Source organism: Argopecten irradians, chromosome 3 (genome assembly GCF_041381155.1).
Source record: "Argopecten irradians isolate NY chromosome 3, Ai_NY, whole genome shotgun sequence".
NCBI classification, from domain to species: Eukaryota; Metazoa; Mollusca; class Bivalvia; order Pectinida; family Pectinidae; genus Argopecten; species Argopecten irradians.
Window position 1 is genome coordinate 46,313,643 of NC_091136.1, and position 17,538 is coordinate 46,331,180.

At 31.5% G+C, this 17,538-nt stretch overlaps 1 protein-coding gene across 9 annotated transcripts in view; it reads left to right on the top strand.

Annotated features, from left to right (window-relative positions):
• LOC138318803 (WD repeat-containing protein 64-like) overlaps nt 1-10,991 on the top strand; it is a 70,784-nt gene extending 59,793 nt beyond the window's left edge. For 4 of the 9 annotated variants that reach the window (XM_069261507.1, XM_069261508.1, XM_069261511.1 and 1 more), the window contains 2 exons: nt 6,076-6,276; nt 8,684-8,822. In XM_069261507.1, the coding sequence (XP_069117608.1) occupies nt 6,076-6,267 (192 nt within the window). In that variant the 3' untranslated portion in view covers nt 6,268-6,276; nt 8,684-8,822. Of the gene's footprint in view, nt 1-6,075; nt 6,277-8,683 lie in introns of those variants that run through there. The other 5 variants (XM_069261513.1, XM_069261509.1, XM_069261512.1 and 2 more) reach the window with 3 other exon arrangements.
• Nucleotides 10,992-17,538: the final 6,547 nt, after the last annotated feature.

Sequence of the window (17,538 nt, forward strand, 5' to 3'; positions counted from 1 at the left end):
CATCCTATAGATAAAGCCGAAGGTCTTGTTGACTATTTTACATCAATATCAACTTCTTCTGATAATATTGATCCATTGCCTGCTGTCCCTGAATCACCTAACATACTTGATAATATTTTAATTCAGGAACAGGAAGTCAGAGATCAATTAATTATAATGAATGGAAATAAACCTGCTGGCTCTGATGGCATTATACCTAAGGTCCTGAAACTTCTTTTATCATCAATTGTTACACCCTTAACTATTTTATTCAACAAAACATTATAAACTAGCTTTGTTCCTTCGTCTTGGAAACTTTCTGATATAAATGCTATTTATAAAGGCAAAGGTAGTGATAATGACATTTCAAATTACCGACCAATTTCAATTACATCTTGTCTTAGTAAAATATTAGAAAAGATTATCATCAAACATTTATACAATCATCTTGTTGAACATGAAATCTTATCAAAATTCCAATCAGGATTTATTCGAGGAGACTCAACTATTTATCAACTCTCAATGTATGACACAGTTATAAAAAATTAGATGAAGGGCTAGAAACTAGATCTATTTTTTGTGATATTAGCAAAGCCTTTGATCGGGTTTGGCACCCCGGCTTACTTTATAAGCTTGAAATGTATGGTGTTAAAGGTAATGTCTTAAATTGGTTTAAAAGTTACCTAGATAATCGTCAACACAGAGTTATAACTGAAGGTTTCTCCTCTTCATATCGTCAGGTAAGTGCGGATGTCCGCCAGGGCTCAGTTCTCGGTCCCTTTCTTTTTCTAATCTATATAAATGACATAACTGATTGTATAACAAATGATAGAAGACTATTTGCAGATGATACCTCTCTTTTTAAGGTCACAGACAACTCTCCTTTAGATACAGGAAATAGTTTATCTGAGGACCTTGAAAATATAGATAAATGGTCTAAAAAATGGGATATTAAATTCAACCCAGATAAAACAGAATCGCTTACTTTCAGTCGCAAAAGAAATATTATATGTCCAGATGTCTTATTCCAAAATGAGGTTATCAAAAATGTCAAAAACCACCAACATCTAGGCTTATTTCTTTCTGAGGATGGTAAATGGCAGCACCATTTTCACTACATCTACAAAAAAGCTTGTAATCGGATAAACCTTTTAAAAACTGTTAAATATAAATTGAGTCGAAAATCTTTAACTAATATTTGTGTTTCATATATTAGACCAATATTAGAATATGGTGATATCTTGTTTGATAATTGTACACCACAGGAAGCATTACTTCTTGAATCTATTCAATTAGAGGCTGCCCGAATTATCACTGGACTGCGTAAGGTAACCTCTCATTATAAACTTTACTCAGAACTTGGCTGGGATACATTTGCCACAAGGCGAAAAAACATAGACTTGTCCTTCTTTATAAAATTTTATCAGGAACTGCTCCCTCCTATCTAAACGAATTAATTGAACAATACTTTAATAATGAAAACCCATATTTGTTAAGAAATGAAAGATTATTTGCAATTCCTTTTAGTAGATCCACCATTTATGCTAATAGTTTTATTCCAAAAACTCTGAAAGAATATAATGAACTTGCACTTAGATTTGATTTAACCAATATCACCTCTATTAACCATTTAAAAAAAACTTCTATACCAGAATATTAGTGATATCACACCCACAGATAATTCTAAGTACAAAACTTTTTTAAATTCAGGCAAAAGGAAAGATAATATTCTGATATGTCAATTACGGAATGCTGTAGTAATTTAAACTTTGATCTTTATAATGATCACTTAGCAGAATCACCATTGTGCGAGTGTGGTAATGCATATGAACTCACTGAACATTACTTCTTCTCCTGTAGTAAATACAATGAACAGCGCAGAACTCTCCAAAATAAGTTAATAAATTTTACTCATAACCACTTTGACCTTCAAATACTTTTGTCTGTCTGTAATGATTGTAATAATGAAACAAACTTGAATATCTTTCAGTGTACACTAGATTTTGTAAGGGCTACTAATAGATTTCATAATATAAAACCACCATCATAATTGTTATAACTTATTGATTCTTTCTTTTGTACTTCTAATTGTATGATTCGTCAATAATTTTGAAGAATTGATTAACTAATCGTGGTTAAAGATAACATACCTTAATTAATAAAATTAGTGTTCTGAAAAACACTTCTTTAATAGCATCTGTTCCGATGGACATTTATCATTTATCATTTATTAATTGTAAATTTTACGTATTATTATATAAATTGTCATACTATTTAAACTATATGATTAATACATTTATCTTAGCTACATATCTGTTTAGGTAATTGTTAAAATTAATGCATGTGTCATGACAAGTATGAATTTAGACCAAACTTTATCTCAATATTCTGCAACATTTTATACTTTAAATCATATACATGAATACAACAGCCATGGTAGAATTTCTGAATCCCATTGGTGGATGACCATCGGCTTATTAGCCACATGGACTTTCTGGTCTGTATCTGGTGGGTGAAGGTAATTTCCTCATGGCTGCTGCATTCTCAATTTTTCGTTATTATACTTTTTGAAAAACAAATTACTATCTATAATCTCATTAATAATATATCATATATTGTCATGACTTCTGAAACATATACTTTCGAATACTTTCAAATACTCTTTCATGTCATTTGTATATATACATTTTGTTACCAGGGACAGAACTTAAATAGGCACTGCCTGTTGTTCGATCCTATTTCAACTTGTTTGAAATAAATTTTGATGAAATTGAAAATGACCATGGGGTCTCACGCTACCCCCTGGGGAGGGGGTCAAGTTTTCTTTAGTTTGTAAAGGAAATACACATTTATGAACATTATTTGCTCAACTTTCATAGGAAATAAGTCAAACTTGATGATAATTATTAGCCTGAGATATAGCAGTTTAACATTCATATCGGTCCTCGCTGACCCCTAGGGGGACCAGAGGGGCGGGACCAAACAGGTGCAAAATGACTAAAATTTTATAACATTTCTGAGTTCACAGGTTTGATGGAAGCAAATACTCTTCATTGATTAAAAAGTCAAATTCATAAAATCACTGACCGTCGTCAAGGGCCAGTATATAGTGTTTATATGTTTCTGTTTCATTCTAAATATGAACTCAGGTGACCGTTAAGGCCCATGGGCCTCTTATCTACTATTAAAATAATTTGTTTTAATTTATTTTCTGTGGAAAAAACCGCAGCTTACTGTATCTTCTGTAACATAAATGATAGTACACTGTTAATGATTGTCATTAATCTCAATGTTCCACGGTACGGCTTCATGTAAGTTAGAAAACTAACCCATTGTACATAAAAGTTACAATAAAATATGTTTCAATCAAATCACACAGTAAAACGCTTTTTATACGCTTCATCTGAAGTTTTGAATATTTTTTTTATATCGATCACCTCCCCACAGAAACCTTGTTTCGGTTTAGTTTCAATCTTAAACTAAGATACTGTGTAAACACTGAAATAAATTGTCTCTCTTCAAGTACAAGTAAACATGACTTTACAGTTTGTTTGGCAGCTTTTTCTTTATTTGGGACATTTTAGTTTCCTCTTTAATACAGAAGTAAAACACGATTATCGTAAGAAATCGTGTTGATTTACAATGCGTTTTTTATTTGCACTCTGTCCCTTATCTGGTTAAATGTTTACACAGGTAACTCCACGTAACAGATATATTGTCATGTCCTATCATTCACCTTCAACTTCAATGACTACGTTACATCTTAGAAATACGACATCGTGCATTGACAGACCCTTATATTTAGTTGCTATGCGGAAGTCATATGATCTTTTGGATTTATAATTCAGACTGTTGATATAGAGATCTCCTGCTGGCACGGTGCATTTGAAGTAGAAAAACTAGTTTGCCAGAATGATAAGACTGGTGACCAATCCTGCTGGGTGATAAACTCCAATATATCCTTCGATCACACATTCGAACCTCTGGTGTGCATTTGACGCCTTTGGAGGCCATATCTGAATGACCTTAGCCGTCGATGGCGCGATGGATTGTATAAATCATGCACTTTCTTGCGTAACAAGCTGTGTCACCAGCTACTTATTCACCACTGGAGATTTGGTTAAACTCAAATAACGCTTTATTTTCTACCGCAGGAGGAAAAGAATTTCAACACTAAATGGTTTATTTATTGTTTTGTCAATATTTGCTGTAAATGTACGTAGAATTGACTTCGTGTCAAATGCAAGCGATGCTTTAGTAAGTGTAAACTTACAATAAAATTACAACTAAATGAAATTGACCCAGTAACAGAAAAATAGAACATGAAATGACATAGATGTTTAATGTTCAATATATTTTTAAGGAATCAATATCTCATCTCATTCCCCATATATAAATTAGGATGTTCGTTTAGTATGTTTTAAAATAAGTGTCCCTTCCTAAATTCTGGCTTTTTAGAATACAGTATACTAGAGTATGGAAATACTCTTCATTAGATAAATTCAGATAGACAATAGTAACATTAATTAACATTGTTCTATTAACATTAAGTTAATGACACCATTCATGTTTGTTAATCAATAAGTTTTTATAAGATGTAGGCTGTTAGTTATTTGTTTCGGTGCTCCAACTTTCCGTAACTACAAACGCCTCTAAATGGTCCTGAATTATGGTTGTTGGAAGCCAAACTAATTAAAACAGAATGCTTATAATTTACTTAATTCAATTATTTCAAATTTATTATTTTTGTTATTTTAAATATTATAAATAAGAGAACATGAACAAAAGCTACATGGTTTACTCTTTTTTGTCTATCCCTAGACGTGGACGAATCTATCAAACACTCCATGTTGTTTTGATTATTATTACAATATATTGTGGTGAACGATTACTTCATATGCGCTTTCCGTGTGGTCCTAATGTACATAACATGCCATAAGGCAGTCGTTTCTTTCTGAATATTTAACTCTTTATCCATTAACATCGGACACAACCTTCGATTTACATATAATGTAATGTTATCATAATATAAAGAGTTTCAGTTTCATTGTGCTCAATAGTTTCCTTATTAACCATCCAATGTTCTCATTATAATACAAATACGTAATTTAAAACGAAATACGTGATAAATACTGTATTCTTAGCTTCCATTATTTTCTTCCTCGTGTAAGGTAAAATGCTTGAAATATTAACGGGAGTTTCGTTGTTTGTATTTCCTTAAAAAAATCTGATATTTCAGTTAATGTTACTAAATTTATTCATATTTTCTTGTGAGAGGTACGTGCGTTTAATAATAATTATCTCGGACTCTAAAGCTAAATCGGAGATAAATATTTGGAACATCAAATAGCTTCTATTATCATTTACCGTAAATCATCCATCAAATGTCTACGTTAATAGGTAATTTTTTTCTTTATATGATAGTTATATCCCTATAAAATTGTTACCATATAAACCCTATTGAAAAAAATGCCAATAAATGAACTGTTCCGTCGAGCGGTCCAAAGAACTGTTAAAATAGACTGTTAAAATGTGCTGTTGGACCGGAGTGACGTCACACCTATAATTCGTGACGTCAATGCATTATTTTGAGTCAATGTGGTATAACAAACAGTTATCGACTGGGTTTTCGGGCAACAGATGATTTGTTGGACCCTCACACAAACAGTTTGTCTTCGGGTCCAACAAATCATCTGTTGCCCTCAACCCTAGTCAACAACAATGTAGATATTTTATATATAATGGGAGCAATCTGATAGTTTTGTTCAGGCATGTACATTATGTCTGTATGCTCTGTTATATCAACTGATATCAGTCAAATCGTTCCTTAAGTAATATTCTCAAATAAATTCTCTATATTCTTAGTTCAATATTATTATTATGATATCTTCAAAACATTAATTGATTAACAAAACATATTGTATAACTATATAATCTATGAATATGAGTGATGGTGGCCCAATCATACATTTTCTAGTATTTATACCTTATAGAATGGATGTTAACAAGCCATTTCTATCATCGTCTACTAAACATATCAACCTTTGGTATTGTATATGTTGTGTTTGTTGATTGTTGTGATACTCTAATACATAGCCACCACCGCCTGTGCGGGTGACACGACGTGAATCCAAGGCCAGAAGGATGAGTTCCTTCAAGGTGTCGGCTAGTACAACTTCTACTAGTAGCCGTCGTACTGAGCGAGTTCCGCGTATGACGTCTCTTTATAACTCTCTACAATCCAGCAGCAACTTGCATGACGTTCGCAAATCGTCTAAAAAGTCTTGATGAGCTTTGGTAAATGACGTAGAATCATTTAGATAACATTTATCAAAAATATAACGTTCTTTTACACCATAGATATCGTTGCATGTAGTGTAATTATCCCATGGTGCATGTGAGTTCCGTTAACTTTAAAACCTTTCTCGTCATCGCTCTGCTGTATTAATGCAAAGTAATTGGAATCAGTAGCATTCCCTGGTGACGGTTTACATGTACAAAACGAGTTGCTAGGCAACCGAATGATACTAAACTATTTGCACGATGTTTTTTCGCTAGCATAAGTTAGATATATGTACAAACACGTATACATTTAACTTTTTTTTCTGTATTCCGTTTTAGATTTAGTAGACATTTACATTGAAGTTTAGATTTCAGTTTTTTGAAGTATCTTATTATTATCATAATTTTGTATTTTTACCCACGTAATTTTGTTTGCAGTTTCACTTTAGGTCTTCTTCACCAATCTACCGGCCTGACCTCTTAGTATGCCTATAATGCTCTCTTATACGAATTCAGACTTCCAATTCGCTAGGCAAAATGTTTTGCAATCATTCATAATTTATATTAAGATGTAAAACTAAGATGAGGAATTTCTTAACTGCTTATATTGTAATAATTATTTTACTGACGTTGCAAAAAACTCTTACTGTACGGGGACCAGCTGTCGGAATGGAGATGTTCTGAAATCAAAACTAAGATAAGATATAAAAGTACTATTTTAAATAAATAATTACGAAAACCAGCAAATTCAGGTCCAGGACTTATATTCAAGTAAACATAGTTATCACATTCACATTACAAAACTAATTGGAAGCGTTATAAAATTTGATAAACTTTCAATGTCAAACTACTAATAAGTTTCTAGAGTAGAATTTAGTAAGTATATTTTCAACGAAAATATAACTATAAAAGCTTTCAAGTGCTAAATATATCCCTACTAAATATAGATTGTTATAATATTTCTCTGGTGTTAATTTAAATCGTATTCCTTACTTTGATCGAGAGAGAAACGTCATTGCGCGCGCTATCCAATATGGCGGTGTCCATGTATGACCTGATGCATAGCTGTTTAATATGTATTAACTTTAATTTTGATATATTTAAAAAAGAGTATTGACATATATGAGTGTTATGATTTATTACTGAACTGTTTTATATATCCTAATATCCTAATTTTCATATTAAATATGCTCCACCGCCGACAAATGGTATTTTTTAACCATCAAAAACAGGAGCAGACGATTTAGTATTTTTCTTCAGTTACAAAAATTACTTACTTTACACCATTACCTTCATTGAAAAGTTTGAGCTTCTCATTTTCCTTCAGGATAGAAATATGAAAAATAATGAACTAAATCCCGAAAAAAATCCTTGGCACTATATCCTATAAATGGAATGAAGTACTTATTACGCATGCACCGAAGTCAAAATAAAAAAAAAAGTTTTTGTATCATTAGAAATATATATACATGATTGAACACCAATTATTGTTCAAATAATGAATATCATTTATGCTCTGTCTGCGATGGAGCATCTTTAACGTGAAATGGTCTATATAGTTGTATATTATATTTATTAGTGCACAACATGTATTAAATGGAAGACAAATTGCCCGTGGTACGTGGTTTTTCTTCCACTTAATGACAATGCAACCCAAACATCTTGTTGTTTACTTTGTTCATAACCTGTATTCACCCCTTTTAGTTTAGTGTCGATATTTACTTATGATCGACAATGATTTTTTTATTCTGTTCTATTTCTATATACTATCTAGCTATGCTTTTAATTAGATTAAAACTATTCATTTAGCTTATTTACAGCAACCCATTTCTGATATTACACCTCTATTGTAATAGTCTTTCGTAATAACGTATATATTTTCATGAACTAATATTAATACACTGATTGTATCAATAGTCAGTTTTATTAAGACTTTTACTTATCTTGGGCTATATGAAATTGCACCACAATTTACGTTAAAATGTTTAAACCATGATTTTCAGCTTCAGTCGTAGATAATATTCTATTTCATGATTTTACGAATGCATTTACTTAAGTATTAAGAAAATATTGTCACTAATATTTATGAAACGTTTCGGAAAAGTGATTTTATGCATTTATTTTTTCGAAAAGTGATATATGAAATGCTATATAAATGCACGATGACAAGTATTGAACCTAGTTTTAAGTGTGTGAGAAAATTGAGCATTAACTAGTTTCATAAATTGATAGAAAATTATAACGTGAAGATCACCACCAGAAGACATTGTTCGGGATTTATTCCAAGCCTTTTATAATGAAAACCTATATGCGATAAAAGCGATCTATACTATGCGGCTAAGATAATGCCTTTATCATTTTCCCTCTCATTTGTATTCACTTATATATTCAGGTAACTTTTATGCATTTGTTTCCTTAACAGGAAGCTGCCCCTCCTGCTCCAGTCCAGAAGATGAAAATGGCACATCGACGAAGTACGATATTCAAGTCTGGGACAAGCAACAGTTTCGCTTTGTCTCGACATTCGGAACAGAGTTCAAACGATGCTTCATCCATTCCGAAAAAGCGGTGACACTTCCAATGACTTTTAATGCCAAAATGGTCGAACGTTATAAAGTATCTGACGTATTGGAGAGTTCAGTGATATGTACTATAAATGTTCATCATCATCATCTCCCCAGCGTTACTCCATAAAAGCGGATATTGCTTTATCTAGTGAGCGATAATAGTGTATTTCGTGCGGGCTACGTAACACCAAAGTAAACTTGAGACCTGCTAAGAAAATAACTCATTTTTCACCCATCATTTTGATTCATTTCATGATATATTTTATTTTTTTCATCTCATGTTTGCTACAAAATGGTATCAGAAAATGCCGATTTCGTTGAGAAAATATAACATTTAATAGTAGATATTGCTATTTAAATAATTCGGGATGTACAGATTATTTTTGTCTTGTGAACAAATTCTTGAAGCATTATTATTTGAATGATTTATGCTGGTATGCATATAGAAACAATGCTATGTATGGAATGCTAATAGTCTGAACTATGACATTATTGATAAAAATACTAATACTAGGAAAAAGAAACAAATATACCAAAATCTATGTATATGCAACAGTTATATATGCTTCTAATTTAATTATGATTCATTGTAATTGCAATTAACGTTCTTACTACGCCTATTGTTATTCCAATGAGCTGAATATCTTGACCCTCATCTTTGTCTGGAGTGGTCGCTGCCTTCAAAATTTAATTCTGTAACGTTGATACAGTGGTGTAACCAGTCACCGGTTTGTTCTATTTATATTATGATTGCTTACTTACAAAAATGATATACTGTATTAGTATTTTTCTAAATAGGCGAGACCTTAAGATTACCATGGATAAATGTTCTCGAATAAAATAAGAAAAAAACATATGTACTTGTTAAACTAGTTTAATATCATTACTAACTTACTCAATAATATTTTCAATACTGACTCAATTCTCTCTTGGAAAGCACACTTCAACGTGGTATTTGTCAAGGTCATAAGCAGATGTTTTCTTCTAAATTTGACTATACAGAGGTTACTAAGATCTGAATGTAAGTTAATAGGCACTGGCATGTATGTGTACCATTTTACGTAAATAATAATTGTCCTAATTGCACATGAATAAAAGAACTGTATATAAATGTATATATCAATTATGGACCTTTGTTGTAGCCGATATGATGTTAAACCGCTATATTATTAGTTTTGTTGTTGAATTTGCAAACTATACTAGAATGTAGCGTTCAACATGATCTTTTGTATATATATATAATGGAATACATTATCCATGTGATACAAAAGCAAACTGTGATATGATTATTTTTCCTCTGGGTACTATTAAGTATGATTACCAATCAATGTTTAAACTATCTATACTCTCATCATTTATTTCATTCTAAGAGCAATGTTTATTATCATAATTTGATATAGGTTATATGGCAAACATTGGTTATAGCTCAGTTGCTATAATATAATAAACTGAACGTTATATTAAGTACACTATCTAAATTGTCCACCCGTGGTGCATTGTTTTTTTCTAACAATTTATGCTTAGTAGAAACCAAGTTACTGTTAAATCAATTATGAATAGAAATATAGAGCAGAGAATGCAATGAAACTGTAAATTTCGTGAAAAACAAAACATGATCTTAAAATATATGTGACAAATAATGTGTCTAACTTGTTATCTATGTTACCACAAAGGCAAAATTAACTCAAATTTTATACTTTATTAATAAGTGTCAATCATACACAGACATATCTTAATACATATTGTGTAATTCGTGATGGTCAGTGTATATATAGGCAAACAGAAATTCAGTTTAAAGATACTAAAGTGCTTTGACCATGCCTAAAATCGCCCTGAACTATACAGGATGGCTGAAGCGAATGCACCAGAAACTGTTAGGAAAGTCAACCGCAGTTTGGCCAATGTTAACCTCGTGTTATACCTGACATTAACAGGAAATGGAATCTGTAAACTATTTTACTAAAACAATTTTTATTTATGTCTTTGTTAACTTTCATTTCAGAAAGCACACACTGTACATTAATCATGTGCAGCTATTAAAACATCTAATACGTATTGTTAACATTTTGAAACAACAACTATTTTGTTATTAAAGTATTATTATTCACATTTACAGTACGTGTAGGATACATCGTGAGGTCATATTTCGCAGATTTTAATTTAGGTCATATTTCTTTTCGCAGATTTTAATTTAAATAAAACACAAATACCGTTTTTAACTTTTTAACTTCTCAAAATAATGCAAGTCCATGCAGTGATCTATCATTTAATTATTGTTTGTTTTGGTAATTGGTATATACATATATGCTTAAATTGAAGAGTTAGCGATCAAATTACAAAAGGAAATACATGTAGCTTTACAAATGTCTAGTTTAATGATTTCCTCCTTTTTTATTTACTGTTATACCATTCATCGTCTTTGTTAACATAACACTTGTCCTTGCTAATGTGTTTAACGATTGGTAGTGATATAACAATGTACGATGACAATTGATATTTATTTGACCAGTAAAAACTTAAACCGTTTTTATAGTGGTGTTTTGTTTTTACTTTAGATTTGTTAAACTTTTATAAATGTCATTAGAGAGCGGGGACCGCGGGAGCCGAGTGGTTAAGACGTGTTCCCACATGCCCTCTGCTTTTAAGCATTGGTTGTCAATTTTTTTTGACATGCATTGGTGTGTAGTTCTAGCATAGCAAATGGTGGTGCGCTAACACCCAATGCATGTTACACACCAATGCATGTCAAAAATATGACAACAAATGCTTATATTTACATTTGTATATTCATTCTCATCATAAAAAGAAAAGGGGTAAAATAAAGTATGAAAAGAAAACTTAAAGGATGTTAAGTGAAAAATATCATTTGATGGAACAGCCTTTTGAACTCTGATTGTTGTATTAGTACGCCAGAGCCTAACTGCCAATTTAAATACTTACTAGAAAATATCATATATTGGGCTTAGTAGAAATATATAGGTACTGTGCAGTGGTAATGTAAAAATTGGTTCTTGGCTTCGAATGAGGAGCAGGTACAGGTTACTGTGGTCGATGTTTTTTCTCCCTGCTCGCCAACTTTCCTGCACCATCTGAACCTGGTATGCCCTTAGCTGACCCTGTCTCTTAGTAGAACGTTAAACTAATCAATCATAGAAACACACAGTAAGAGAGAGTGTTTCAGCCTTTAATCAACATTTACAATATATATGTGAATTTCATAAACTGCTTTGCTCCACGTTATAAAGTTATTTTGCATAGTTAGATTTATTTCTTTATAAAAGATGCAAATACTTTACACCATTACCATCATTGGAAAAAAATACGTTTTTTGTTTAACTTAAAAATATCAAAAATAATTAATGCGTCCCGAAAAAAAAGTCCATGGCACTATGTCCTATATGGAATGAAGTACTGATTGCGCATCCACCAAAAACACAACAAATTATTTTATATTATTTTGTGGCAATTAGACATAAATTTACATGAGTAAACACCAATAATTGATCAAATGATGAGTATCGTTTATGCTTATGTTATGTTTATGTTAAGATTGATATACCTTAGATTGTCCAAATATGAACTTATGTAGAAATGAATTCAATGGAACAACTTGGATTGGTTTTTTTTATTCAAGATTTCAGAGTTGGAACCTTTTATCACTCATCGCTAATTAGAACATATCCGTTAACGGCTTCGTCCCACTAATGGATATTAGAGAACCGTCCTAGATAACTACATACCTAATACATAGATCTCGCATCTCGAATGTTCTAGCAGGTATGGATTAAAATGGATTGGTAGCAACGCAAGCCATAAACCACGTAAGATGGTTCAGTCTCTTTTTTCTATGTCGTATTGATAAAGGAATCGATCGAAAAATTGATATGAAGCGAACTATTGTCAATATTACTTTTACAGTACACATGTCATCGACAGAAATCAATGAAAAGTAATTATTTATATTGAATATTATGCTTAATTCATTACCAAACTAGAAACGTTTAGAAATGACATTCACATTAACAGATAACAGATCACAGTTGGATCTATAATCTATAAAACAAAATATCACAATTAGATCTATAATCGACTGCTTAACTGACTGACCCATAGTTTTGATATTTTCATCTTACAATGTATTTACGAAAAAAAAATTATAGTGTGAACAATCCCGGATTTATTTCATATAAAAATAGAATTTAAATAGTGAGTAGGGACTTGATGACTAGAAATGGATAATAAACTAGTAGGAAATCGGTATAATAAAAAAATAATGTAAAAAAGAGTGAAAACGTGAGTTTTTTTTTGTTACTAGAAACATAAACTAGTGATTATTCGACATTTAAAATGAAATTTGAACGCTTCGCACTTATAAGAATAATTTACTTTCAAGCCATAATTTATTATCATATGAGAATTGCAGCGTTTTCTGTAAATCAAATTTATATATTGATTTTTTGCTATCATACAACATTGCAGCGATTGTTATAATGATGTCATTATCAAAAAGGGAAAACAACATCTCTATCTGGGTATCAGCATAATGGGTTTTTTTCAAGATTCCGTTTTAAAGTGGCTACTTGGCGACAACAACTTCAACCCTTGCTATATTACATCATATTCGTGGCTAACGAGACGAGTACCGGCTTACCTGTCACAGGTAATGTCGATTGTGTCACACTGAGACATGAAATACGCTAGGTCAATCAATAAGCGATCTAAATAATTGACTAATGATAGGATCCCAGGCAATGCAATTTAATCTAGTTTTTTCATAATTTTCGACACAGTTTAACATGTTTTAAATAATATATATATGTGGTTGCTTTGCCTGGGATACTATCACTATCGTGTATTAAATTATTTGTAGATACAAATATAACAATATATAACATTATCTCCTTGAATGTGTAAATTATAATATAGCATGTAATATGAATGTGTGTGATACATCTTGATTTAGACCTGCTTCATATAATTATTATTTCTGAAACATATTTCTATAAAGTTAACAAACTTGTCATATCCTTAATCGTATTGTAACATACATGTATGTTGTAATGTTAGCACAATAAGAGGACAACACACACATATATATATAACTGACATTAGCATAGAAAATTAAAATATAAAAGATATATTTTGCAGTTATTGATCTATTAAATATCTCCGAGAAAGCCAGATATTTTCACGTCTGAAATTTTGTTTAGGTTCTACGGACCAATGTATGTTGTATATTTACATTTTCCCACTATGTAACCTTACCAAGCGTGTTTGGCATTCATATAATCTATGAACTTCAACCGCTTATTATGACGTCATTATCATTGTGACGTCACAATGGTCGTGCCAGCGATCACGGAAAACAGCTGTTCAAATGGCTGTTCCATCCTTGACGATAACGAATGATTAATTTAATGTTTAAATAACGATGCATGTCACATACACAAAGTAACTAATCGTGAGTGAGGTGTTATCATCCTATTCCGCGTACCCAAAATTACTTGACTTGAGTTGCTGGATTCTTATTGGTATATTTAGAAACACAACATAGCGGTATAGATTCCAGTCACATGCTATTGGTATATATTGACTGCAATCAAGATGATCCAGCAGGTACTGTATTGTTGTTAAATTTTGCGAGAACATTTCGCGATTTTCGTGGGGAGAATTATTTGTCAGTTTCTAGCAGAAATAATTGATACAAGTTATTTTACTTATAATTCTTTCCATTCTAATCGCGGATCTTTGATTTCGCGAAAGTTAACTTTATCGAGATTATAACGAAAACCAATCACTCGCGAACGGAAACAACTATACTGTAGTTCCATTACTTATGCCGCAGTCACTAATGTGAAGTAAAATCACTGTTTTTGACAATAAACAAATACATAGACACCAAATACCCAGCAATAAATCTATCAAACATTAGCAGGCCCGGTTCTCTTCCATTAATGGTTTGTTGTGTATGTTTACACTGTATGCTAACCATAAATATCAGTATTGAAACACTAGTATTGATAAGGTGCCATTTATATAGTAATACAATATTATGTGTACTGTATTGACATGTTTCCATTGTTTCTGTATAAAAGACGACAAAGACTACCTGATCTATTGTTATGTTTGCCTCTGCTGATTCTAATAACTGATAGAAGCAACGAGCATCAGATAAAAAAATATAACGCACACGCGTTTCTATGACGCATTTAAATGCAAAAAAAGTAATTTCTATTGTGTACTGTGTATCACAATTTTTAACAGAATTTCATATAAAGATTAGATTAACCAATTTTCTTACAGGTGCATGCCTAGTTCTACTATATTAATTACAATTCAACTGGAGGCAAGTGGGTATTATAACCAGTTATAAAAGCGACAAAATCCATATAATTTTTATATCAGATTATATCATATAGTCTGGTCAGTACGGTCAATATATAGGGGTAGACAGCTTGTACACTAATTATGTTTTCATAATACTAGATAAAAAAGACGTCAATCAACGTCGAGTTTAACCAACGAAGTTTACTATAAGCAACAACAAATATATTAGAGGCAAGATAAAAAAATATAATAATAAGCATTTCCAATTACAAATAATACTTTTAATTGAAAAGATGTATCCATTAATTCAGATTTATACTAAAATGGGTGTTATGTTCAATATCAGATGGTACGGTAATCACGATTTGGGCCAAAGGGGTAAAAACATGTTGCAACGCCATTAATTATCTTTTAACATATTATATATTGCAGTTCACCATAAAATCAATGGTCAATTAATGTGAGGTGAGAAATTCCCCGTATTTGGAAAATACATATCAGCAATTGGAAATTTTGCAGTTATACCCATTAAAGAATGTTTAAAACAGGTTCTGATTGCATATTTATCATAAAATACGCCTAATGTTAAATTACATCTCCCATGTAATGTGTGTGCATATGTCACAAGCGTAATATAACCTGGAGCGATTTTCATTGACTTCATAACATGGCTTCAGGATTCGAGGCTTTAGCTGGATTTTGAAAAACATATTGAAACGGAAATATAGGCTGTATGTATCATTTTTTGTGTTTGACTATTCATGTAAGATTTTATGAAATAAAGTCTAGTCTTAGAAAATTTTTTTATAAATAAAACTAAAATGAAATGAACACTCCTTTAGGGTCCTATATATACACATTATATGTAAGGTCAGTATCACTAATATCAACACCATGGATATGTAGTATGTCAAATGTTTGTGGCTTTTAACAAGACATCAAATGGCTAATAAAGAATAAATGTAAATAAGATGTTGATATTTAACGGACATTGTCGTATTGTATAGTTTGAATTGTTTTCTCGGCCGATCGCTATAAATGAGTTCGTGCTGTTTGTAAATGAAAACAAAAAACATGGTATGGTGATATTCAAATAATCGTTAGCATTTTGTGATTATATCTAAATACCAGTATAAAATATTCGATTTATAACACTTTATAAAAGTTGAACTTCCATGTTTCTTTCATCTCTTTTCATGCACCTTCAAAACATACCGTCATCAATACAAGGTAAAGTCAATTATAGAACCGCCTTGGGCTAATAAATTTAGTAGATTTTGTATATAGTTGTAATGTACATACAGTATATATACGGCTGGTGTGACACGAAAACCCAATTTTTATTGTTGGTCCGATCCAGTGTTACATCATTTTAAACATACCCCGATTACTCTAAATTGTACAAGGGTCAAACCAATCGACTTATGATTAACGATGTTTGCTGTTCATGTAAAGAATTAACTAATGATCGAGACTAAAATGAATCTGGCTATTATTAAGAAGATGATAATGATCATTTTGATACAAACAAATGCCATTGCTATGTTTATAAAGACATTCCTGTGATAGAATATTTCTTAATCTTTTGAATAACAATGTCGAAGTCATATCCTAAAAACCCCAACGTTTTGTTGACGTCCCAATAGACACATTGACGTTGCGTTTTGAATTGGAAAAATAATTATCTATTTGTGATAAAAGACGGCCCTATTTTGGAAATGAAGATAGTCCATATCTTGGTTGGAGGTTAAATGCAGGGACTAAAAGGTTTTCTATTATCAGGTTCGGTTTGATGTTTTGATTAATGGCAAATAGAATACACACATGCACGTATATATTGTGTTTTATTGTGTATCATTGTTAAGCGTCTGTGTCTTCCAATGTATTTAAACCCGAGGGATCATAATACCGCACACTGGGTTACCGTGATATTCATCTAAATAAACAATAAATTTCAACTAGTTAAGATTTCGTGATATAGTGAACAGATGATATCTTCTCTTCGATTGTCTTGGTTTATTTGCAAACAAGTATATGACCAAATCAGTCGCAAAATTGTAATTGAAATATGTAACCAATTAAACAGCATAGCTTTGCAATCAGTCGATTATTTCTATTCCATTCAAACACCACGGAATACATATTTGTATTTTTAAGCATGCTTAAATAAAAATGAAAACGGATATACCTTTCCTTTTCACGTACTTATAATAATTCAATCTGCGTTGTTTGTGCCTTTGAAGAATTTTGCATAAAAAAATAGATGATTATTAAAATAGAATCGATCTCCGTTGTTGGCTCAATTCAATACATACTTCCAGACTTGATGTATTATTTACCGTTCCATTATCCACCCCGGTAGATTTAACACAACGCTTCAGTG